The sequence below is a fragment of the Solanum dulcamara genome, chromosome 1 (genome assembly GCF_947179165.1).
Source record: "Solanum dulcamara chromosome 1, daSolDulc1.2, whole genome shotgun sequence".
Classification (NCBI taxonomy): Eukaryota; Viridiplantae; Streptophyta; class Magnoliopsida; order Solanales; family Solanaceae; genus Solanum; species Solanum dulcamara.
The window spans coordinates 1,750,010-1,773,294 of NC_077237.1; the positions used below are offsets into that span (position 1 = coordinate 1,750,010).

The following is a 23,285-nucleotide window of genomic DNA, read 5'->3' on the forward strand; positions in this document are numbered from 1 at the left end:
ACATAAGTATTTTTAATAATTTTCAAGGGTATTTTTGAACTTTTTTAATTTCTAAAGTACGTAGTTCAAATTAAGGTATTTGCTCTTAGATATGTATGATTAATCTTTTTGTAAACACATATTAAAGCATTTAGCGACAATTTAGGTGAATTTAGAGGCAGTTTGGACTATCAAATATGAAAGTATATCAGATATATGCTAGTTCCCACCAGCAACAAGTGCACCTTGACTAATTCACTAATTCCATAGAATACCTGTCACCTCCCATTAGCAACAAGGTACCAAATTACTTTATCCACCAAGACTTGGACAAATGCAAAGAATCACTTAGTGTTCTCAACCACTTCATTTATTACTAGCTCACACCATTTAGAGGCAATTCGAATTACATTAACGAATTTACCGGTAGTTTCCCATTTGAAGCCTCGATGGAGGACAAGGTGCGAAAATGAAGTTGAGATGGTTCAAAAATACGAAGAGGAAATACACGAATGCTTCCAGTATGGAGATGTAGGAGGTTGGCTATAGATGAAACTTAAAGGGATTTATGTGCAAGTCACACACACTGCTAAATAAACCACCAATGTCAATTCATGTGCAAGTCACATAGAAAAGAGGGGTTGATTCCTCCCCCACCTTTAACTCTAAGGTTAAAAAAATTCGATAACTCAATAATGCGGAGACAGAAAATGTAAAAGACAAATCCTTAAACATGTAATGACAATGTTGTTGCAAAGCAAACAAAAACATCCATCTAGCAATGCTCATGTTCTGGAACAGACATTACGACAAGGCAAAACACAGCAGTTATATACTGCTACATTGACGTTTGTTTCTATCTTTTCAATTTTAACTTCAAGCCGAAGAACTTGATCTGATTCAATCCATGTAGACAACTTCTGCTTTTGGTGATGCACGCGAACAATTTGATACCTCAGTGAATATTCTTAATCTTGTGTCAAGAGGAACATCAACAAGAAGACGTCGATCAATTAGCAGTCTCTCCAACACCGGGGAATTGGCTAACAAAGGCTTGATAAGCTGCATCTCAGATGTTCTTCCAGTAAAAGCGACTAGCTTAACTTCCCTGAGGTGATTAAATGTCACATTCGATAAACGTTTGAGTTCAACGGATTCTTCAGTACCACTATCTTCATCTTCATGGAATACCTAGGAAAGATAACAAGAAGACATTTCTCAGATTATTGAGGATCTAGTAGTACGAAAAACAACCACTAAATAAGAAAGAGACAAAGGGAAGGGAAGGGAAGAATCAGCACTACTAACATCAATTTCGAGATATTCTAAGAATGGGAAACTTCTTATCAAGCAAAGAGACAATGAGAGCTCATGTGCATCCACCAGCATAAATTCAGGCAGGTAAAATCGTTTGACACTGTTAAGATCAAAGGGTAGCCTTGCTGGTGCTTCATATCCTCCTCCAGGAAATTTCTAGGAAAAAATTAGCAAAATTCAAGATTAGTCAGCCCAAAAGAAATTCCGTCCGTTAAAGTGCAAAACACTGAAGTCATGAAGCAACATATACCCAGACACAAGAGAAATTCAAGCGGAGGTGCTCGATAGCAGAACAAGACTTGAAAACCTTTGCAAAATCAAGATCCTCCGTCACTATCTGATAACCAGCCAGAGATACTTCTACCAGGAGAGGGACATTCTTTAGGCAGATAGAACTTATATTGCCTGTGAAATTAAACGATCGCAGCATGGGGGCATCAATTTCAATTGTGTTTAAATGTTTTGGGATATCCAGCACCAACTGCTCAAGCAACGGGCAATGAGATATAAGACTCTCCAGCAATTCAGAAGAAATTGTTACTTCACACAGTTTGAGGCTAATTAACTTATCAAAACCTTGAAAGACTGATCGACCATGTATTGAGCAATAGCGAAGACTTAGATGCCTCAGCTGTGAACATGTGAAAAGTGAAGAAGGCATTTCGTATATCTTTCTAAACGGAAGGTGAAGAACAAGATGTTGAATACTATTCCTCAAGACTAAATATATGAAGTTGCCAATCTCAGGACAGCTCTCTAGATTAACAATATTGAGGGTAAACCTACTAAGGGGTCCTTCATGAACGGTAAAAATCTGGGAGATAATCTCTGTAAATTTATCTGTAGGGTTCAGTAAATCGTTTTCTGTTTTCCAAAGAGACCAATCAAGAGTCAACTTTGTCAGCCTACACCAGTGATACCTCCATCTTTTTGATAAGATGCTTGTCCTCACAGCTTCTTTACAAGGTAAAAGCATCAGAATGACATCAATTACATTATTAGGAAGGTCACTAAGGACGTCAGGAGTTAAACTTCGACAACGGTTTCTTCCATTAGGAGGCATCATATACCAATAATCACCAAGAACCTGTAAAAAAAAAACCAACAATACAAAGTAAGGAATCTCCAATTTATCCGGACAGAACTGCTATTCACATTGTCGAATCAACATAAGAACCAAAGGAACACTTCCAACAATAATCACCAAGAACCTGTAGTAACTAAAGTCTAAACAATAACACGAAGTAAAGAAATCTCCAAGCTATCTCAAAGAGCCGCTATTCACAATGCCAAATCAACATAGGAAATAAAGGTGGATTATAGTTGAAATCAGTCAACTATCTCCTCGTAATATCTATGTTATACGGATATTCTAATTTGCCTTGAGATATATAGTATGATTAACAACATGGCTATGTACCAACAAGCAAATCAATGTAATATAACTTAGTATCCATTATCCATTCTTACAACAAGAACACCTTCCACCAATACTTCACAAATACACATGTGGATTAACAACAATTAATACTACTCAGTCCAAAACAAGCCAAGGTCGGCTATATAAATCTTCACTGACCTTGATTTTGAGTTTCTCCAAGATGACGATGGGAACAAGAAGAAGCACCCAAGCAAGACGACAGAGAAAGAGAGATACTTTATTCAGTACACGCCAGGCCCTAAAATTACAAAAAAAAGTTTATTTTTCCTAATTCCAGACATAATTTAGCAAGTTCATCACTGCAAATGCAAGAAAATTTAGTTTCATGTCAAATCTATAAGAGATCTTTATTTTACAACAACAACAGCATACAAAGTATAGTCCCACAATCTTTATCTTTATATGTAAGGAAGAAAAAAACAGATCTTTGCAGGGTTATGTTGAACCATTTCCTCAACAATTACATAGAAGACTGTATGTGACAGAGAATATTAAGAAATTATACTTAAACACAATATCAAAATTAAACACACGTAGAGAAGAAACTAAATACCCCAAATTTACAGTCCCCAAATTCCACTGCACATAGAAACACATATACACACATTGAGTGGGAAAGAATTAGCCTCAATTTTCTGAAGAAGAAAATAAGGGATGCTAAAAAGAAAGAAACCCTAGAGCCATGAGGTCTCCGGTTCAAATCCTAGCGGAGACAAAAAGAACCTATCTGTCCTAGCATCCCGTGGAATCCCGAACGCCACAGTCATAAAAAACAAAATAATAAAGAACTTGTATAAATTCAGCTACCATAACAGCAATTAAAGTAGATTTGAAGCTTACCAACACTTAGGATTGATATGAAATACCCTTGTCCCTTTTTGTGTGCTTCAGCTGTTGAAGGAAAAGAGGAATTGAGACAGTGAGGGGTTCTATTTAGATGAAGGGGAAAGGGACAAGTGAAAATAGAGTGTCTTATGTGTGGGGTGGAGGGTGGAGGTGGGGTATTTCTATGCTCGTACTATTGGCACACACTTACATGGACGCTTTATTTTGTCTCCACTTATGAAACGTCAAACCAGCACAATAGGCATTGCGATGAGAAGAGCTTTACTTGGAGAAATAGAAGAAACATGTATCACACGTGTAAAATATGAGAAAGTCCCACATGAATATTCTACCATATCGGGCATTCATATGGACTTCATCTGTCATTAGTAAAGTAATCCATATTTTGATAGAATGATTACAATGTGACTATACTTGTTTTATTTTATTTTAAAATTGAGGATAGCGAATTACAAGGTTGAAAAATCGAACCATCACTAACAAAATGAAACTTCAAGTAGTCGACTAATTGGGCGACTAAGATTTCCTAATGTGACTATTCCATGTATAGCTAAGAGGTGAGCTTTCCTCTTCACATTTTTTTCTTAGAGGCAGATAAGTATTTTCCCCTAGTTGAGCTTTGATCTCTAAGACAGCTAGTTAAGTTGTACACTAAGAAGTGGTTTTGAATTGATCTCTTTTGGTGATTAATAAAAGTAATTTAATTTCCAAATCACTACTGTAATGACAAAATTATTACAGAACAATCTAAATAGATATTATTTCTATCTGCTCAAATAAAGAAAAGAACAGAATGATCACTTATAACAAAAATCACCAAGGACCTGTAGAAAATAAATAACAATTCGAAGTAAGGAATCTTCAAACTATCTTGGACAGAAAAGCTATTCACATTGTCAAATCAACACAAGACATAAAGGTGCATTCTAGCTAGTAGAAATTAGATCAGTCAGCATCTCTTTTGGGCAACTAAAAACTATCCTCATTCCTTTGTGTTTCAAAGTATATAAACAAAAAACCATAAAATCTGAACTACAATGCGAACTCGACACCACTAACTTACACAACAAAAATAGTAAAAGATCACACAAAAGCAACAACATACAATTCAGATTTTGAAAGGAACAAAAGGGGCAAACTTTAGGAAGAAGTGAGAGACCGTGAAACACTAGATGGAAGGTCTTTCATTTTTCTCCCTACTCATCAAAAAAAGTAGGAAGACTAGCAAAAATATCTTCTTTTTTACTTTTTAAAAACAAAATTTATCTCGGACAAAATCATCACTTATAATAATTTTCCAAAATGTAGGATTTTGAAATCAACAATCCTAAATCACTTACAAATAGCAAGTTTAATTGGCTTTGGTTGCCAGGTAGTATTTACCAATCATGATTAGTTGGACCAGTAGATACCAGATCAATGGTTATAACCAAAAAAAAATGATTCATTTCCTTATTATCTTGCATTGTTAGTGAATTGTGATACTTATAACTTTCAGAAACAAGAAATCAAGGGATTCAAGAGGGTAAAAACTTACCCTCAATTTAATGCATCTATTGGTTTGACATAACATCCACACCAGGTAAGTTTTTACCGATAAAAGGGTGCATCTTCGATAACTAAATCAAGAGCAGGAACTGAAAGTAAAAATCCTTAAACATGAAATGACATTGTTATTACAGAACAAACTGATCAAAACATCCATCCAGCTATGCTTACGGGAAGGCAAAACAGTGTTATATACCTACTACAACAACGTTTGAGTCTCTCTTTTAAATTTTTTAACTTCTAACCCAAAGGTCGTGATCTGATTAATCTATGTAGACTACTTCTGCTTTAGGTCATGCACGCAAAAAATTTTATACCTCAGCAAATATTTTTAATCTCGTGTCAAGAGGTTCATCGTCTAGAACACATGTATCAATTAGCATTCTCACCAACACCGGGGACATGGCTAACAAAAGCATGATAAGTTGCTTCTCAGGCATGGTTCCTCCAAAGCATTCCAGCTTAACTTCCCTGAGGATATTAAATATCACGTCTGAGAAACGTTCGAGTTCCAGGCAATGTAGAATACGATCATCCTCTTCATCTCCACAGTGAACCTGAGAAAGATAACAGGAAGTCAATTCTCAAGTTATTGAGGATCTAAGAAGTATGAAAAATAATCAATAAATAAGAAAGAAAGAGAAGAGTCAGGACTAAGAACCTTAATTTCGAGACATTCTAAGTATGGGAAACTTCTTATCAAGCAAAGAGAAAAAGAGAGCTCATATGATTCCACCAGCATAATTTCAGACAGGTAAAATCATTTGACATTGTTAAGATCAAAGGGAAGCCTTGTTGGTGCTTTATATCCTTCTTCAGCAAATAACTATGAAAATTTTAAATAAAATTCAAGATTAGTTAGCCCAAAAGAAGTTCCATCTGCTAAAGTGCATAACAATGAAGTCATGAAGCAACATTTACCCAGATATTAAGGAATTTGAAGAGGAGGTGCTCGAGAGCAAAACAAGACTCGAAAACCTTTGTAAAATCAATATCCTCTGCCTTCATATCGTAACCTGCCAGAGATACTTTTACCAGAAGACGAACATTCTTTAGGCAGATAGAACTTATATTGCTAGTGAAATCAAACAATCTCAGCATGGGGGAATCAATTTCAATAATGTTTAGAATTTTTGGGATATCCAGCACCAACTGCTCAAGCAACGGCAATGAGATATTAAACTTTCAGCAATTCAGAAGAAATTGTCACGCTATATAGTTAAAAAAAAGGGTTGCCCGGTGCACTAAAGCTCCCGCTATGAGCAGGGTTCGGGGAAGGGCCCGACCACAAGGGTCTATTGTACGCAGCCTTACCTTGCATTTCTGCCAGAGGCTGTTTCCAAGGCTTGAACCCGTGACCTCTTGGTCACATGGCAGCAACTTTACCAGTTACTCCAACTTTACCACGCTACATAGTTCAAGGCTAATTAATTTATCAAAACCTTGAAAAGCCGATGGATGATGTATTGAGCAATTATGAAGGTTTAGATACCTCAGCTGCAAACACATGAAAAGTGAAGAAGGCAATTTTTCATATCTTTCTAAATGGAAGGTGAAGAACAAGATGTTGTATGCCATTCCTAGAGAGGAAACATATGAAGTTGTCAATCTCATAGGTTCAATAATAAACTCATAATCATAGTTTCTCCAAACTCTTTGCTAATCAAAGATTAGTTAAACAATACATGGTTGAAACAATAGTTCGAGCAGGCCAAGGGCTTCCAAACACAACGCATATTATACACACTAGCCTCAATAAGCCATCACAGTGTCAATTCATGTGTAATACATATTCAATAACTCATTCATGCGCAAGCAGTAAATGTAAAAATCCTTAAAACATGTAGTGACAATATTACAGAACAAACTAATCAAAACATCCATCTAACAATGCTCATGTTCCCAAACAAAACATACTGTTATACATCAACCGTTGTTTCTCTCATTTCAATTTCAACTTCTAAGCCAAAAATTAATCTGCTTAAAAATCTATGTAGACTACTTCTGCTTTAGGTGATGCCCGCGAAAAACTTGAGACCTTGGCTAATATTTTCAATCTTGTGTCAAGAAGTTTATCTGAGAACTGTTCGAGTTTAAAGCATTCTAGAACACAATCATCCTCTTCATCTTCACAGTAAACCTAAGAAAGATAACAAAAAGTCAACTCTCATATTATTGAGGATCAAGAATTATGAAAAGAGCCAAAGCACTAATAAGAACCTTAATTTCGAGATACTCTAAATATGGGAAGCTTCTTATCAAGCAAAGAGCATATGAGAGCTCATATGATGATTCAATCAGCATAATATCAGGCAGGTAAAATCGCTTGACACTGTTAAGATCAAAGGGAAGCCTTGTTGGTCCTTCAAATCCTTCTTCAGCAAAGAACTAGGAAAATATTACCAAAATACAAGATTAAATAAGCCCAGAAAGAACTATATCTGCTAAAGTGCATAACAATGAAGTCATCAAGCAGCATTTACCCTGGAATTATAGAATTTAAAGACGAGGTGCTCGAGAGAAGAACAAGACTCGAAAACCTTTGCAAAATCAAGATCCTCTGCCTTAATATAGTCACAGTCCAGAGATGCTTTTACCAGACAAGGGACATTCTTTAGGCATAAGGGCGGCCCGGTGCACTAAAGCTCCCGCTATGCACAGGGTCCGGGGAAGGTTCTGACCACAAGGGTCTATTGTACGCAGCCTTACCTTGCATTTCTGCCAGAGGTTGTTTCCAAGGCTTGAACCCGTGACCTCCTGGTCAAATGGCAGCAACTTTACCAGTTACTTCAAGGCTCCCCTTCAGGGACATTCTTTAGGCATATAGAACTTATATTTCCTGAGAAATTGAATAAACTCAACATGGGGGCATTAATTTCAATTGTGTCTGAATTATCTGCGATATCCAGCACCAACTGCTCAAGCAACGGGCAATGAGATATTAAACTTTCCAGCAATTCAGAAGAAATTGTGACTTCGCATAGTTCCAGGCTAATTAACTTATCGAATCCTTGAAAGGCTGGTGGATGATGTATTGAGCAATTATGAAGATTTAGATGCCTTAGCTGCGAACATGTGAAAAGTGCAGAAGGCAATTTGTATATATTGCTATGTGGAAGGTGAAGTACAAGATGTTGAATGTCATTCCTCGAGAGGAAACATATGAAGTTGTTGATCCCAGGACAACTTTCAAGATGAACAACATCAAGGGTAAACTTAGTAATGGGTCCTTCATGAAGTGTCAAAAGCTGGTAGATAGTCTTTGTAAATTTAACTGTAGGGTTCAGTAAATCCTTTTTTGTTTTCCAAAGAGATTCATCAAGCCTCAACTCTGTAAGTCTACACCAGTGATACCTCCATTTTTTTGATAAGATACTTGTTCTCACAGCATCTTTACAAGGCAAATGCATCAGAATGACATCGGTTACATTATCAGGAAGGTAGTTAAAGACGTCAGGAAGTAAACATCGACAATACTTTCTGCCTCCATCTCAGAAGTGGATTCCCCTGCAAGGGTACTTGAATACGACTACGGCTATGAAAAGCTTATCGAAAGAGGAGGAAAGAGCGTAAACTCTCCCGATGCAATTGGGCTATTTCCGCAGGAGAAAGGCCTACTGGAATCTCGTTGAGGTCTGGAAGCGCAGGTGCAGGATCCGCGCAAAAGGCTATTGAAGGGGCGGCGAATGCTGGAAAAGCTAAAGCAAACCAGAAAGGATTTTTCTTTTCATAATCATAATGTTTCCTTATGATTTTCACCAAGAACCTGTAGAAAACAAGCAATAATACAAAGTAAGGATCTCCAAATTATGTGGATGGAATTTCTATTCACATTATCCGGTCAACATAAGAACGAAAGGAACCCTTACAACAATAATCACTAAAATCCTGTAGAGATAAACACTAATACGAAGTAAGGACTCTCAAATTATCTGGATAGTACATTTTTTCACATGATCAAACTAACATAAGAAATTAAGGTGCATTCTAGTTGAGATCAGTCAACTATCTCCTTTTAATACCTATGTTACAATTTGCCTTGAGATTCCCATATTGAACGGGCGGCAGGATATTAGCTTGGGTATTTCGTGCAGATTCTTCAAGAAACACCAAAAATCAGAAGGAAAAACACACTTGACATACCCAGACTGATTATGTACCAGTAAGGAAATCATGTAACATAGCTTAATATCCATTACTTGCATTCTCACAGAAAAAACACCTTCCATTAAGGGTGTGTTTGGTATGTAGTTTCCAATTTTCTCATGTTTAGTTGGTCAAAAGTTTGGAAAACATTTTCTCTAGTAAAACAGGTGCCTTAAAATTGAGGAAAATGACTTCCCCAGTGAAAGTAGGGAAAACAAGTTTTATAAGTGCACTAATTGTCTAATATTCACCTTCCAGCACACCCCACCCCACCCCACCCCTACACCTAACCCCAACACCCCCTAGCCTCCATACCAATCCCAATAGTGCTTGTCTAGATTTTATACAAATGATTTTGGAACAATATTTTCTGCTTATTTACCTAATAACACATAATAAGTAAGAAACCCGCTTATTTGGCAGGAAGACATTTACCATTGTACCAAAAACACACCCTAAGAGTTAGCCTCGATAGAAACCAGAAACACACTATCTGTGTGCTTCTTCTTCTTCTAAGCTTATCAACCATCAAAGCAAACAACAAGGAGAAAAATAATATCCAGAATTTGGTGATTTTAACTCATAAAAATAAGTTTAAGAAGTTGTTTCACCAGATTTTGAACATCAAATTAGTAATTTTAGTACTAAATTTTGTGAACCCTAAAGAATGCCTTGACCTCAACTATTAATTAGTATTAAGTGTAATTGTGTAGGATCGAAGCTGAATATCGAGAAAGAGGGAAATAACTAAATTTGCAAATTAGCGGCTGGCATTAGAAAGGAATAAATGATACTCGAGGGCTGCGATGATGCCAACTCAGCTGAGTTGGTTATAGAGAGTAACAAATTGGAGAGAGAAGACCAACAATATGGTAAATCCAAACTCTTTCCTTCACTTTTTCTCTTCTCATCCTGAATGTTCTCTCTTTCTTCCCTAATCCCTCTTCTTCTATTTGCAGATTATGAACTCATCAACGGAGATCCCACTATTTTAGTTTCATTACTTTCAGTAGCTTTCCTTAGCTGTAGTTGTAGTCTTTTAATTTAAAAAAAAGATCAAGAAAGTTGTCCCAAAAAGTGTTGTGAATCTTAAACTTCTGTTTTAGATCTTGACAATTTGTATCAGCGCCAGGTTCTGCGACCCGTGCGTGTGAATAACATTGGCGTATGGTACTAGATTGAAGACTATGGATGATAAACTCACGAGACATGATGAAGTGCTAGATGGGCTGACTGCCAGTTGCAGAGAACTCCAGGAAACTCAGTCTGGAATTAGAGGAACTTTGAAGTTGATTCTCGATCGATTGACCACACTAGAGAGAGCCCTTGCTCGAGGACCAGATCCCATCCTAAGTGGGAATTGCCCAGCTCTGAGCTATGTTGCTCAGACTGTTCACAAATGTCGATGGGTGCATGTCAGATACTCCAAAAATAGTGTATTTTGGTGTGGCAACATTTTTTTCAAAAATCCGAACAACATAGGTTTCAAGGGCAAAGAACCTAAGGTATGGCTTAGAAAGTGTGAACGATACTTCAACTTGTACAGAACTGCTGAGATTTTGAAAGTAGAGGCTGCTGCACTCTACCTTAATGGTATATCTGAAACATGGTATACAATTCCTTGGTATTGAGAAGAGGGTCGTGACATGGGCCGAGTTCAAAGAAGAGTCATGTATCAGGTCGGGGAGACATTAATGGAGGACAGAGTAGAGGAATTTAACAGGTTGACTCAAACTGGATCTGTGGAGGAATTCTTGGGCAAATTTGAGGATCTCAAAGCTCAAATGATAATGAGGAACCCTTCATTGAATGAGTCTCACTTCCTCTCCAGCTTTGTAGGAACCCTGAAGGAAGAAATCATGGAGTCCAAATGTTTAAGCCAGGTACCTTGAGCCTTGCTATATATCAGGCTAGAATGCAGGATGAAGCTGTTGACTGTTGAGGTTGTGCAGAAAAGGGAGAAACCATTGACCAAAACTGCTCACTCTTCTGTGAGTAACACTGCCCATAAGCCTTCAACCCTAACAGCCCATAAGCCAACCATATATAGGTTGATTCCAGAGATATGTGAGCACAGAAAGTGTAATCATCTCTGCGACAGATGTGGGGAGAAATATACCACTGGACACAGGTGCAAAAACAAGCAACTGAATTGCATTATAGGGGAAAATGAAGAAGTTGTTATACCTGACATTGTAATAGAAGGAGAGGTGCAACAAGATATGCAAGAAGCTATATGTTTGAGCGCATTATCAGATAATCATACTGGAGTAAACTCAATACTAGTGCAGGGAGTAGCCAAGAACAGGCACCTGACTGTACTAGTAGACTAAGGCAGTAATCAATAGTTCTATTGATGAGCAAGCTGTTAAAGAAAGTGGATATATTCCAGTTTACAGTGCACCAATGAAGGCTACAGTTAGACTTAAGAATCATCAGTCTTGAAGGGTTTGATATAGTGTTGGAAAATGATTGGATGAAAAAGTACAACCCCGCTAAATCTTGACCATGAGAAGAGGTGTGTGACCATGAGACAGTGGATGAACCAATACAGGAAGTGCTAACAGTTTCAAGGATGTCTTTGCAGAACTTAAAGCTTTGCCTCCAGTTAGATCTCTAGATCACACTATTCCCTTGAAATATGAAGCTGAGATTCACTAGGCCACAACCTTGAGTGCACTTTCAATTTCTCATTTTCTAAAATAAATATTCAATTTCTTTTTTTTCTTTTTGAAAATGAAAAGTATGTTTTATCACACACTTTTGTTGCAAATTATCAATCCCCTTCTGTGTAAATTGTGTTAGGTCAAATGAGCCTTCTTTGGTATAGGAAAAAAGTTTTTTTTTTGTGACAGTAGTGTTCGGGCCAACTTGCACTAATTTCGACTATACCAGCAGGTACCTCCCAACAGAACAATTATATGGCAACTCTACCCACCAACCTTAAGCAGATTATAGTGCTTTGACTCAGCTTGAATTTGGACCTTCCAAAAACATTAAGATTTCTGGAACAAACGTAAATATCTTCTTATGTGTTAACAAAAAACTATGAAAAGGAAGTAACTTTTATTGACTAAACGAACACATACACATACCCAAATGGAAAGAAATGATAAAAACGCAGAAAAAAAATACTGGAAGAAGATTTTACAGCTTACCAAGCAAGAAGATAGTTGATTACGGAATCTGCCTTTTTTCTCTTTGGCCTTTTGTCAAACACCTTATGCCCCTACTTTTCTTGGGCCAAAATTTATAATTTTCAAGTATTTATCAACTCGGTTTTCGAATTATTAGTTGTTTATTTTCTTTTATATGAACTATTATCAACTCCTCTAGAAGAAATGCAAGGTAAGGCTGCGTACAATAGACCCTTGTGGTCGGGCTCTTCCCCGGACCTTGCGCATAGCGGAAGCTATAGTGCACCGGGCTGCCCTTTTTTATGAACTATTATCAACTATTTATCAAAACATATTTCAACGTTTTTTAATTCCCAAAAATAACTTCTCAATTTTCTTTGAAAGTCTATTAGTTAGGGGTATTATAAAAATATGCACTTAATTTATTATTTTCTTAAACAAAACGTAAAGTTTACTGTGGAAAAATAAAAATAAACAAAAGGAGTATTAGATCTAAGTAAATGAAAAGTATTTTCGTATTGGGTCCCACCTAAAGTGCGTGTTTACATTGGGGGGCGACTGAATTCGGATTCGTGTTGAAAAAACACACATTTGTGGGTATAATACTTCCTAACAAAGACACTCCATTTCTATAGCTCAAACCCGAGACTTTTGATTACCACTCCATTAAACTTGCCAGTAAATTACATTTAAGCACTTGATTAAGTAGTTGCACACATGATAGAGTATTCATACTATACTTTCGGCTGAAATTATGCGGAAAAAAAAACGTATGTGTGCATTCAGTGCTCGTTACGTAGATAAATGCAATTGATCAAGTAGAGAATCAACACATTGCGACCCCACATCATAACATTGAAATAAACATACCGTTATATTACTGCATCAACGTTTGTTTCTCTCTTTTCAGTCTTTTAACTTCTAAGCCAAAGCTCTGCTTAAATCTATGTAGACAACTTCTGCTTTAGGTGATGCACGCGAAAAATTTGATATCTCCGCAAATATTTGTAATCTTGTGTCAAGATGTTGATGATCAAGATACCGTCGATCGATTAGCATTCTCTCCAACACTGGGGACTCGGCTAACAAAAACTTGATAAGCAGCAACTCAGACGCTGTTCCTGATAAGCAGCCTAGCTTAACTTCCTTGAGATGATTAAAGGTCACGTCCGATAAATGTTTGAGCTCAAGGGGTTCTGGAATAGGTTCATCCTCGTCATCTTCAGATTCATAGTGAACATGAACCTAAGAAAGATAACGAGAAGTCAATGCATAGACTATTAAGGAAGGAAAGAAAGAAATTAAAAGAGTCGAAGCACTAAAAAACCTCTATTTCGAGATTTTCTAAATATGGGAAACTTCTTATCAAGCAAAGAGCATATGAGAGCATATATGATTCCACCAGCATAACGTCAGGCAGGTAAAATCGCTTGACGCTGTTAAGATTTAACGGAAGTCTTGTCGGTGCTTCATAACCTGCTCCAGCAGAGAACTAGGAAACAGTTACCGAAATTCAAGATTAAGTCAGCCCAAATGAAATTTCATCCGCTAAAATGCATAATACTAAAGTCATCAAGCAACATTTACCGCGGAATCAAGGGAGAAAAAGAGGAGGTGCTCGAGAGAAGGACAAGACTCGAAAACCTTTGCAAAATCAAGATCCTCAGCTTTAATATAGTCACCATACAGCAATACTTTTACCAGACGAGGGACATTCTTTAGGCAGATAGAACTTATATTGCCCGAGAGATCAAACAATCTCAACATGGGGGCCTTAATTTCAATTGTGTCTGACTTGTCTGCGATATCCAGCTCCAACTCCTCAAGCGATGGGCAATGAGCTATTAAACTTCCCAACAACTCAGAAGAAATATTGACTTCCCATAGGTTCAGGCTAATTAACTTATCAAATCCTTGAAAGGCTGATGGATGTTGTATTGAGCAATAACAAAGACTTAGATGCCTCAGCTGCGAACATGTGAAAAGTAAAGAAGGCAATTTGTATTCCTTTCTAAGTGGAAGGTGAAGTTCAAGATGTTGAATGTCATTCCTCGAGAGAAAATATATGAAGTTGTCAATATTGGGACAGCTTGCTAGATGAACAACATCGAGGGTAAATTTAGTAATAGGTCCTTCATGAAGGGTCAAAAGCTGGTACATAATCTTTGTAAATTTAATTGTAGGGTTCAGTAAATCCTTCTTTGTTTTCCAAAGAGATTCATCAAGCTCCAACTTTGTAAGTCTACACCAGTGATATCTCCATTTCTTTGATAAGATACTTGTTCTCACAGCATCTTTACAAGGCAAACACATCAGAATGACATCAATTATATTATCAGGAAGGTAGCTAAGGGCATCGGGAAGTAGACTTCGACAAGGCTTTCTTGCCTTAGGACGCATCATATAACAACAATCACCAAGAAGCTGTAGAAAATAAGCAATAATATGAAGTAAGGTATCTCCAAATTATCTGGACATAACAACTATTCATATTATCAAATCAACACAAGAACGGAAGGAACACTTCCAACCATACTCACCAAGAACATGTAGTAACTAGAAAATAACATGAAGTAAGGAATCTCCGAACTATCTGAACAGAGCGGGTATTCACAATGCCAAATTAACATAAGAATTAAACTTGTTAATCTTAACCATAAATACCCATATGGTATGATGACAGTGTCAATAAGTACCAATAAATAAATCCATGTAATATATCTTGACATCCATTAATGGCACTCTTACCACATGAACACCTTTCATCAATACTTCATAAATACATTGGTGGATTAACAACAACTATTGTGCCTCAATCCCAAACAAGTCGGGATCGGGTATATGAATCCTCCTGACCATATTTCTCCATTTAAACTCATCTCATGCCATCATCATGCCAAACAAAAATAAAAGTATAGAATAGAAACAATGATCAAAAACACACTAGAACTATCACCTTTTCGGGAGTTTCACATCCCAACAATTTGTTGTTCCCTTTTCCTACATGAATGATCACCATCTAACCTTTGACCTAAACTATTACCATAAATGTATTAAAACACAACTAGTTGTGTAGATGGTGATAGTTCAAGCAGGAAAAGAAACAATTGATAGTTGGCTTAACCAGCTTTGAGGTGTGTTTAGTTACATAGATAGTGATAGTTTAGGTAGGAAAAGGGAACAACAAATAGTTAGGGTGTGAAACTCACGAAAAAGTGATAGTTTAGGTGTGTGTTTTACCATTAGCTCTAAAAAATAATATTACAAGTTATCCGGCACATAAATGTATGATAATTTACAATGATTCATCCTTGATGTTCATTTTTTGCTTGATTTCGAGTTTATGCAAGATGACAATGAGAACGAGAAGAGGTTCACCGGGAACATGACAGAGAAATAGAGACATTTTATTACAGTACACGTTAGAAGCTAAAAGTACAAAGTTGTCTAAATATGAAGTATGTCAGGTCAATTGGTATTGTGTTCTACTAAAAGAAAAGTTAGCTTTACACCAAACCTCTAAGAGAGCTTCATTTTTATAGGTTAGGTATCTGAATATAAAACAAAGCAAATCTTCTATTCAAACAGTAATAGGTTATACTAAACCATTTGTTCATTTCCTTAACAATTATGAAGAAGAATGTAAGTGAAAAAAAATATTTAGAAATTATAGTTTAGAAGTTCTAAAGTAAAAACACATATAGAGGAAATTGAAGACCACCAATTTCCACTCCCCAAGTTTGACACGAAATAGAAATGCATACACACACAGTGAGTGGAAAAGAATTAGCCTGAGTGGAAAAGAATTAGCCTCAATTTACTGAAGAAGAAAACAAGGGAAGGCTAAAAGACTCCTATAACAGTAAAGAAAAAAAGTAAATAGGTTCAAAATACCTTAAACTATCACCGTTTTGCGAGTTTCAAACCAAAATTATCTAACCCTCACAGAACCCCATGAACTACCATGATTTCATATTAAAATACCCCTGGAATAACATGGCATGCTACATGAACACCACGCTCCAAAGAGTTCTAAGTCGCAGTACACGTGGAAAAATAATTGAGTGAACATGTTAAAACCTTCCCTATGCCAACTTGCACTAAACTCAACTATGACACCATGTACCTGCTACCTCCCACCCCTAAATAAATCCAGTATCTCTACCCGCCAGCCTTAAGCATATACCAAGAAATCACCTACAATTTTTCTGACTCCACTGGAACTGAACCATCCAAAAACACTATTTTTGTAAGATTTTTGGGACAAACTTAATTAGTTTCTTATGCTTTAAAATGAAAAACTGCATAAAGAAAGCAACTTTTATTGACTTAACAAACATATTACACATACCCAAAAGGAAACCAACAACTAAAAGTCCAGGGTCTAATTTATATGCTAATTATAGAGCACGTAAACCTGTGGTCTCTTCGTAAAATTAAATGGTGCACTTGGTTAAAAATGTTGAGTTATTTACTTGGGACCAAATTCCGCTTAATACATTTTTTTCCTTCTTTCAGTAGTGCACCGTGTTCTAAATATCCTAGATTCACCTAATATACTTATTTTCAGAGATTGTAAGTTCATTGAAAAGGGAAAGCAAATTATAAAAACACAGAATTATAATTGAAAAAGATTTAAAGCTTACCAAGGAAGAAGATTTGCCTTTTTCTCTGCGGAATTTTGTCAAACACCTTATGCCCCTATTTGTAATTTTCAAAGTATTTTATCCTGTTCTAGAGCATGGGGCTTTGGAGGGAGAGAGGAATTGAGAAAGTACAAACTACAAAGTGGTTTTATACTTTTAACATTAAATCACCGTGTTTGGGTTAGAGTCGTGAGTATAAGTGAAATACGAATATTAAATATAAGGTAAATGAAAAGGAATTGGTAAAAGATATTTTGAATTGCATGTGATGCGAATATAAATTAATTGTGTTAGGAAACATGAAATTTCAGATAATTAATCAAACAAAAGAAAAAAGAGGAGCGAAGATTAGCAATTAAATAATACTATTCTTTTTGTTTATTTTTAATTATCTAGTAAATGTAAAAATAGTTGTCCAATTTTATTTATTCAATTTAATTTTTTATTTATTATTTTTTAAGAAATGTGTCGGGTCAAATCTAAGGCAAGTGGAGATGGGAAGAAGGACAGTAAGATGAGTACATGTATACAGTTAGTTGGTACTTTCTTTGTTCCAAAATAAGTGATGTTTCAATTTTTTTTGTTTTATATCAAAATAAATGGTGTTTTGAAATTTCAAGAATTGATTTTATTCTTTCAAAATTACTCTTATTTTAATATATGAAGTCTTCAAGGCATTTAATTAGTAAAAACAGTCCTTATTTTCTAGAAATGAATAATTTCTTAAGAACTAAGAAGTGTGGCCAAATTGTAAACACCACTTAGTTTAAAACGAATAGAATATATAGAGAGAGAGAAATTGAAATGATAACTAAATGCTAGATAAAATGTAAAATTATCCTCCTGAAATACAAATGTTTTTTGTTCCTCCTGAAATCCTTGGTTAAAATAATTAGTTTTATGAACAATATAAATAGAATTGACCGGACAACGATTTTTTTTGGATTTCCCATCAAGTGTCCAGAGCCCGCATTAGAGCTCCAACTAAATTCGGATCGCGCATGACAGGGCCCATTCGGAAGAGGCGCTCTCAATAGGATTTTCTCCGTACCCAGAGTTCGAACCTGAAATTTTTAGTTAAAGATGAAACAGTCTCACTACTGTACCACAACCTCATATTGGTGACCACAACACACTGTAACCCACAACAACAAAAAAAGTGAAACAAAGAAAGATTCAACCAATTTAAACCGCTCACGTCACAATATTAGTAGTGTAAAGGCCGTAAGTTGGGGGCGACCGTAACATAAGGCCATTACTTTCGCACCATAGTATCTCTCACTCCAAAAATCACTCATGAAGCAGGCACTAAATGTAAAAATTCCTTAACATGTAATGACTAATGTTATTACTGTTGGGTTTAATTGATAGGTTGAATGGGAAATTGAGGGAAAAAGAAGTGGAGAGGAAATGATATGTTCTCTCTTGATTTATTAAATAAGCTTTGGTCCCACATAGGTGGTGGAAATGAAAAGTCTCCTACTTAAAAGTAGAAGCACTCCTTCATGTTGCTAAAGGGTCAAGAAGAGGGTCTCCCCTCGCGCCGTCGTCATCGTCGCTCGGCTCGGCTTCGGCTTCGGCTTCGGCTTGATATGATTGATTGATAATCTTTTTGGACCAAATTTTCTTTAAATTTTAATTAATTAATCTTCAGAATTCTGAACATACCATCTTCTTCTTCTTCTTTCTGCACTTCCTAAAATCGTGTGATATACATCCTTCAAGTGGTTCACAGTCATCAAAGATTTGCAGTACCTCTACTTTGGTGAGTAATCGTTCTATCCTGGGAGGAAAGATTCCAAAACCTCGGGTACTTTGAGGGGAATAATTTCCTTAAGGACACACTGTGCATTCAGTGGGCTCGATTCTGTTTCTGCATTAATTTTTTCAGATTCTGTGTTTTATTACCTTTAGTTGTTGTTACTGGTTTTAATATTTACAATACAGTTTACTAACAATTACAAACAAAACTAATCAAAACATTCATCCAGAAATGTTCATGTTCTAACAGATACTCACTTGTCTCTGTAACTTATTGCAGAAACCTGAGCCTCGGCAAAGGCAAAACACACTGTTATACTACTACAACGACATAGACCATGATTTATGGATTACTTGTGCTTTAGGCGATGCACGCAAAAATTTTGATACCTCAGTGAATGCACCTGGTCTTGATACAATAGTATCATCTGGAATCCATGTATCGATTAGCATTCTCACCAATCCTGGGGACTTGGCTAACAAAAGCTTGACAAGTTGCATCTCAGGCGGTGTTCCTTCAAAGCGTTCTACCTTAATTTCCCTGAGGTGATTTAATGTCAAACCTGTGAAATGTTCGAGATCAAGGGATTCTACAATACCATCATCTCCATAGCCAACCTAAGAAAGATAACAATAAGTCAATTCTCAGATTATTGAGGATCTAAGAAATACGAAAAATAACTACAAAATTAGAAAGAAGGAAAAGAGTAGAAGCACTAAGAACCTGTATTTCGAGATATTCTAGATATGGGAAGCTTCTTATACAGCAAAGAATATGTGAGAGGTCATATGATTCCTCCAGAACAAGAAAATGTAGGTAAAAATATTTGACACAGTTAACATCAAAGGGAAGCCTCGTCGCTACTTCGTCAACATCGTCAGGCACTACCTCTGTAAAAAATACCAAAATTCAAGATGAGTCAGCCCAAAAGAAGTTCCATATGTTAATGTTCTAACGATGAAGTAATGAAGCATTATCTACCTCAGAACAATTGAAGTGCAAGAAGAGTCTCTCAAGAGCAGTACAAGACTCAAAAAACATTGCAAAAAAGAAATTATCTGCCTCCATAGAAGAACCCTGATATAAGCTCAGAGATACTTTTGCCAGAAGAAGGACATTCATTAGACAGATAGAAGTTATACTGCCTGTGATCAAAGGATCTCAGCTTGGGGGCATTAATTTCTATTATATCTGAAAGTGAATCATCCGAGATTTCCAGCTCCAACTTATCAAGCAACGGGCATTGAGATAATAAACTTCTGAGTAATTCAGGAGAGATAGTGACATAACGTAGTTTCAGGCTAACTAACTTATCAAATCCTTGAAAGTCCGATGGAGGATGTATTATGCAATTTTCAAGAGTAAGATGACTCAGCAGCGAACATGTGAAAAGTGAAGAAGGCAAGTTGTACATTTTACCCCATGGAAGCTGAAGAACAAGTTGTTGAATGTCATTCCTAGACAAAAAATATATGAAGTTGTCGATGTTAGGACAGCTTTTCAGACCAGCAATGTCGAGGCTAAACTTAGTAATGGGTCCTCATGAACAGGGGCGGAACTACAGGGGTGCGAGGGGTGGCGACCGAACCCCCTTCGTCGGAAAATTGCACTATATATATATTGCGAATTTTTTTATTCATGTACAAATATTATTTTTGCATCCCCTTAACAAATGTAGATTGTGGATTAGTGGATAAGGAGCCTGTGATTGAGCCTGTGGTCGTGGGTTTGATTCTCGACAATGACACATTTTTTTACTTTTTTCATCCAATCCCTTATTTTTTAATTTTCTTGAACCCCCTATCAAATATTCTGGTTCCGCCCCTGCTCATGAAGGGTCAAAATCTGGTAGATAATCTTTGTAAATTTAACTGTAGGGTATAGCTTATCCATTTTTGTTTCCCAAAGATGTGAATCAAGCATCAACTTTGTAATTCTACACCAGTGATACCTCCATTTCTTTGATAAGATGCTTGTCCTCACAGCTTCTTTACAAGGCAAATGCATCAGAATAACATCGATCACGTTATCAGGAAGGTTGCTAAGGAAGTCAGGAGGTAACTTTCGACAATGCTTTCTTCCCTTAGGAGGCATCACGTAACACTTTATCACCAAGAACCTGTAGAAAATAAGCTAATACAAAGTAAGGAATCTCCAAACTACATGGAAAGAACTGAAAAAATCTCCAAACTATCCAGACAGAGCTGCTATTCACATGATCAAATCAACACAAGAACGAAAGGATCAATTATAACTGTGAGAAATATAGGAGAAAAATATTATTGAATTGTGTGTGTAAATTATTATGCAAAGACCCTATTTATAGACACTACAATACCTTTACCAAGTAGGATACTATTTACTATTTCTATTCCTACTACTATTCATATTCCTATTTTTACTTTAATTAGGATTGTATATACCTATACCTATTCTTATTCTATCATTTACATCTTTAATCGAGCAATGTTGCACCAAAGACTAAGCAAAAATATACTCACTCCGTCCCAATTTAAATGTCTTAATTTTGTTTTGGGTCTATCCCAAAATGAGTGTCCCTTTCTATATTTAGTAAGTTACAATTCAAACATCTTACATGGCAAGTTTATAACCACAAGATTCAAAGGACATTTTAGCACATTATATACATTTTTAATTTAGGACCACAAGATGCGAGAGTCTCTTTATTTCTTGAAGGGGAAAAGCTCATAAAATACATTTGTGGGTTGAAATGGAAAAAAGTCAAAACAATAGAAACCAGAATCACATAATCAGTTTGCTGCTTCTAAACTTATCAACTATCATGGATAACAATAAGGAGAAAAAATAATTTCCAAGATTTAGTCATTTTATAAGGTGATAGATGATGATGAAACTTTGGGAGATTTCTTTGACACCCATCAGTCAACTGTAGGCTCATTATTGAGGATTAATGCACTGGAAATGCTTGTTGCTACAGAGGCTTGCATTTCATGACATGGCAGCTGATATTCCTTTTACGGTTTCACTCAATTGCCAACAGAAACACATGGACAGACAGATGAAGTAGCAGTAATTCAGCTTTTGTATAAAAAATTTCTTGAAATGAAGAAGTGACTTGTTGGACTTCATGCATTGGAAGACATAAAGTTTTGGAAAGGAGATTATTAAGATTATTGGGCTCTTTTGGAGAATGAAAATTGCATCACGACACTTCTTGTTCATTATATCTAACTATTCAAGAGTGGCAAGGGCTTTCCAAAGCATTTACCAGAAACATTAGATTGTTATCTAACTATTGGAAAGCCACAGTTGTCGGAATGTTGCCATTAACTACTTCATACATGAATTTTATAGTAATAGAAATACATGTCCTTATCGAGGCAGAATTTGGAACTTGCTATCCTCTTGCCAAGTGGGAAAAGATTTACCTCCGTGGAATGGATGATTCATTCGGATCCAATTATCTTCGATAGACTTTTGATAAGTTAAACACTAAACAAAATATCTTCAGTAGATTCGGGTTTTTTTAAAAGCTTTCAATTTTGTGAAACACTATGCTTTCAATTTTCACCTAAATATGCATTTTATTGGGAAAAAGCAATTGTCTTCTTTACAAGAACAAACAAACAGATGAAGAGGACTTCTGCAAGCATTAGTACGAGATAAGTACAAAAACTCATAAATCACAAGTAAATTTAGGTTTCAGAAGATTCAAGGCATTTTTCAACAACTATGTGATTACTACAACTATTCTCATTCCTTTGTGTTTCAAAGTACAAACTCAAAACCATAAAATCTGAACTACAATATGAATTCAACACCACTAACTTACACAACAAAAAATAGTAAAATATTACTCCCTCTTTATTAATTTGTTTCTCTTACATTTCCTTTTTAGTCCATTTCAAAAAGAAAGTTTTTAATTATAACTTTCCACCTCATATGTTTAAAACCACATAATTGAAGGATATTTTGGTACATTATCTTTAATTTATTACACTTGACTAATCTCCCCCTAGGTAACTCTGTGACAGATGAAAAGAATTACAAGTGTTTTTGTCTCTACTGAAATTTGAATCTAAACGTCATACTTCTCAACCACTTCATTCACCACTATACTACTGGCTACAAAAGTCTTTTACCTTTTTAAACACCTTGTCAACTCAAAACCAGACATATAAATTAAAACGCACAGCAAGCAAATCAGATTTTGAGAAGAACAAAAGGGGCAAACTTTCATAGATTAGTTAATAACTTTACCTCAAGACTCGAAATCGGAAGTTCCGCCGGCGACAATGGCGAATTTCGTCGGAATATAAATTTTGGTTGCGAGACAGTAGGCACACAAAAATAAAAAGGGAGCACAAAATAAGGCTAAAAGTGTAAATTTACCATGCATGGACACGTGGCTTAAAATTAAAGTCACTTCTTTATCGCCCTTTCTCTTTCTCCCCCAAATTACTCAGAAAAAAGTAGAAAAG

General features: G+C 36.0%; 3 protein-coding genes and 1 pseudogene across 4 annotated transcripts; all 4 read right to left on the reverse strand.

The window, feature by feature from the left end:
* Positions 1 to 690: 690 nt before the first annotated feature.
* LOC129896601 (F-box/FBD/LRR-repeat protein At1g13570-like) lies at positions 691 to 4,454 on the reverse strand. The gene is made up of 5 exons (XM_055972544.1): positions 3,578 to 4,454; positions 2,876 to 2,975; positions 1,547 to 2,383; positions 1,288 to 1,452; positions 691 to 1,170 (listed from the first exon to the last, which is right to left on the reverse strand). The coding sequence occupies exons 3-5, from the start codon at positions 2,360 to 2,362 to the stop codon at positions 880 to 882; spliced, it is 1,272 nt and encodes a 423-aa protein (XP_055828519.1). The 5' UTR covers positions 2,363 to 2,383; positions 2,876 to 2,975; positions 3,578 to 4,454; the 3' UTR covers positions 691 to 879.
* Positions 4,455 to 4,680: 226 nt separating this feature from the next.
* Positions 4,681 to 7,058, reverse strand: LOC129884942 (uncharacterized; annotated as a pseudogene).
* LOC129884951 (F-box/FBD/LRR-repeat protein At1g13570-like) lies at positions 6,907 to 9,327 on the reverse strand. The gene is made up of 6 exons (XM_055959214.1): positions 9,275 to 9,327; positions 8,707 to 8,897; positions 7,942 to 8,621; positions 7,615 to 7,743; positions 7,352 to 7,519; positions 6,907 to 7,271 (listed from the first exon to the last, which is right to left on the reverse strand). Exons 1-6 carry the CDS (start codon positions 9,325 to 9,327, stop codon positions 7,113 to 7,115), a joined length of 1,380 nt encoding a protein of 459 aa, XP_055815189.1. The 3' UTR covers positions 6,907 to 7,112.
* On the reverse strand, positions 8,570 to 20,079 carry LOC129896585 (F-box/FBD/LRR-repeat protein At1g13570-like). Of its 2 annotated transcripts, XM_055972526.1 has the most exons (7): positions 19,804 to 20,079; positions 19,546 to 19,710; positions 19,212 to 19,439; positions 14,002 to 14,838; positions 13,742 to 13,906; positions 13,285 to 13,659; positions 8,570 to 8,897 (listed from the first exon to the last, which is right to left on the reverse strand). In XM_055972526.1, the coding sequence occupies exons 1-6, from the start codon at positions 19,942 to 19,944 to the stop codon at positions 13,336 to 13,338; spliced, it is 1,860 nt and encodes a 619-aa protein (XP_055828501.1). In that variant the 5' UTR covers positions 19,945 to 20,079; the 3' UTR covers positions 8,570 to 8,897; positions 13,285 to 13,335. The 2 variants fall into 2 exon arrangements, with proteins under 2 accessions (XP_055828501.1, XP_055828507.1); XM_055972532.1 differs by lacking the exons at positions 19,212 to 19,439; positions 19,546 to 19,710; positions 19,804 to 20,079 and adding an exon at positions 14,955 to 17,026.
* Positions 20,080 to 23,285: the final 3,206 nt, after the last annotated feature.

Coding starts and splice junctions, on each gene's coding strand:
- LOC129896601 (XM_055972544.1), bottom strand. CDS start 2,362: ATGATGCCTCCTAATGGAAGAAACCGTTGTCGAAGTTTAACTCCTGAC. Junction 1,453..1,546: donor TGAATTTCTCTTGTGTCTGG/GTATATGTTGCT, acceptor ATTTTTTCCTAG/AAATTTCCTGGAGGAGGATA. Junction 1,171..1,287: donor TAGAATATCTCGAAATTGAT/GTTAGTAGTGCT, acceptor TATCTTTCCTAG/GTATTCCATGAAGATGAAGA.
- LOC129884951 (XM_055959214.1), bottom strand. CDS start 9,327: ATGGATATTAAGCTATGTTACATGATTTCCTTACTGGTACATAATCAG. Junction 8,622..8,706: donor AGCCCAATTGCATCGGGAGA/GTTTACGCTCTT, acceptor TCCACTTCTGAG/ATGGAGGCAGAAAGTATTGT. Junction 7,744..7,941: donor GTTCTATATGCCTAAAGAAT/GTCCCTGAAGGG, acceptor TTATGCCTAAAG/AATGTCCCTTGTCTGGTAAA.
- LOC129896585 (XM_055972526.1), bottom strand. CDS start 19,944: ATGAATGTCCTTCTTCTGGCAAAAGTATCTCTGAGCTTATATCAGGGT. Junction 19,440..19,545: donor TAGAATATCTCGAAATACAG/GTTCTTAGTGCT, acceptor TATCTTTCTTAG/GTTGGCTATGGAGATGATGG. Junction 13,660..13,741: donor TAGAAAATCTCGAAATAGAG/GTTTTTTAGTGC, acceptor TATCTTTCTTAG/GTTCATGTTCACTATGAATC.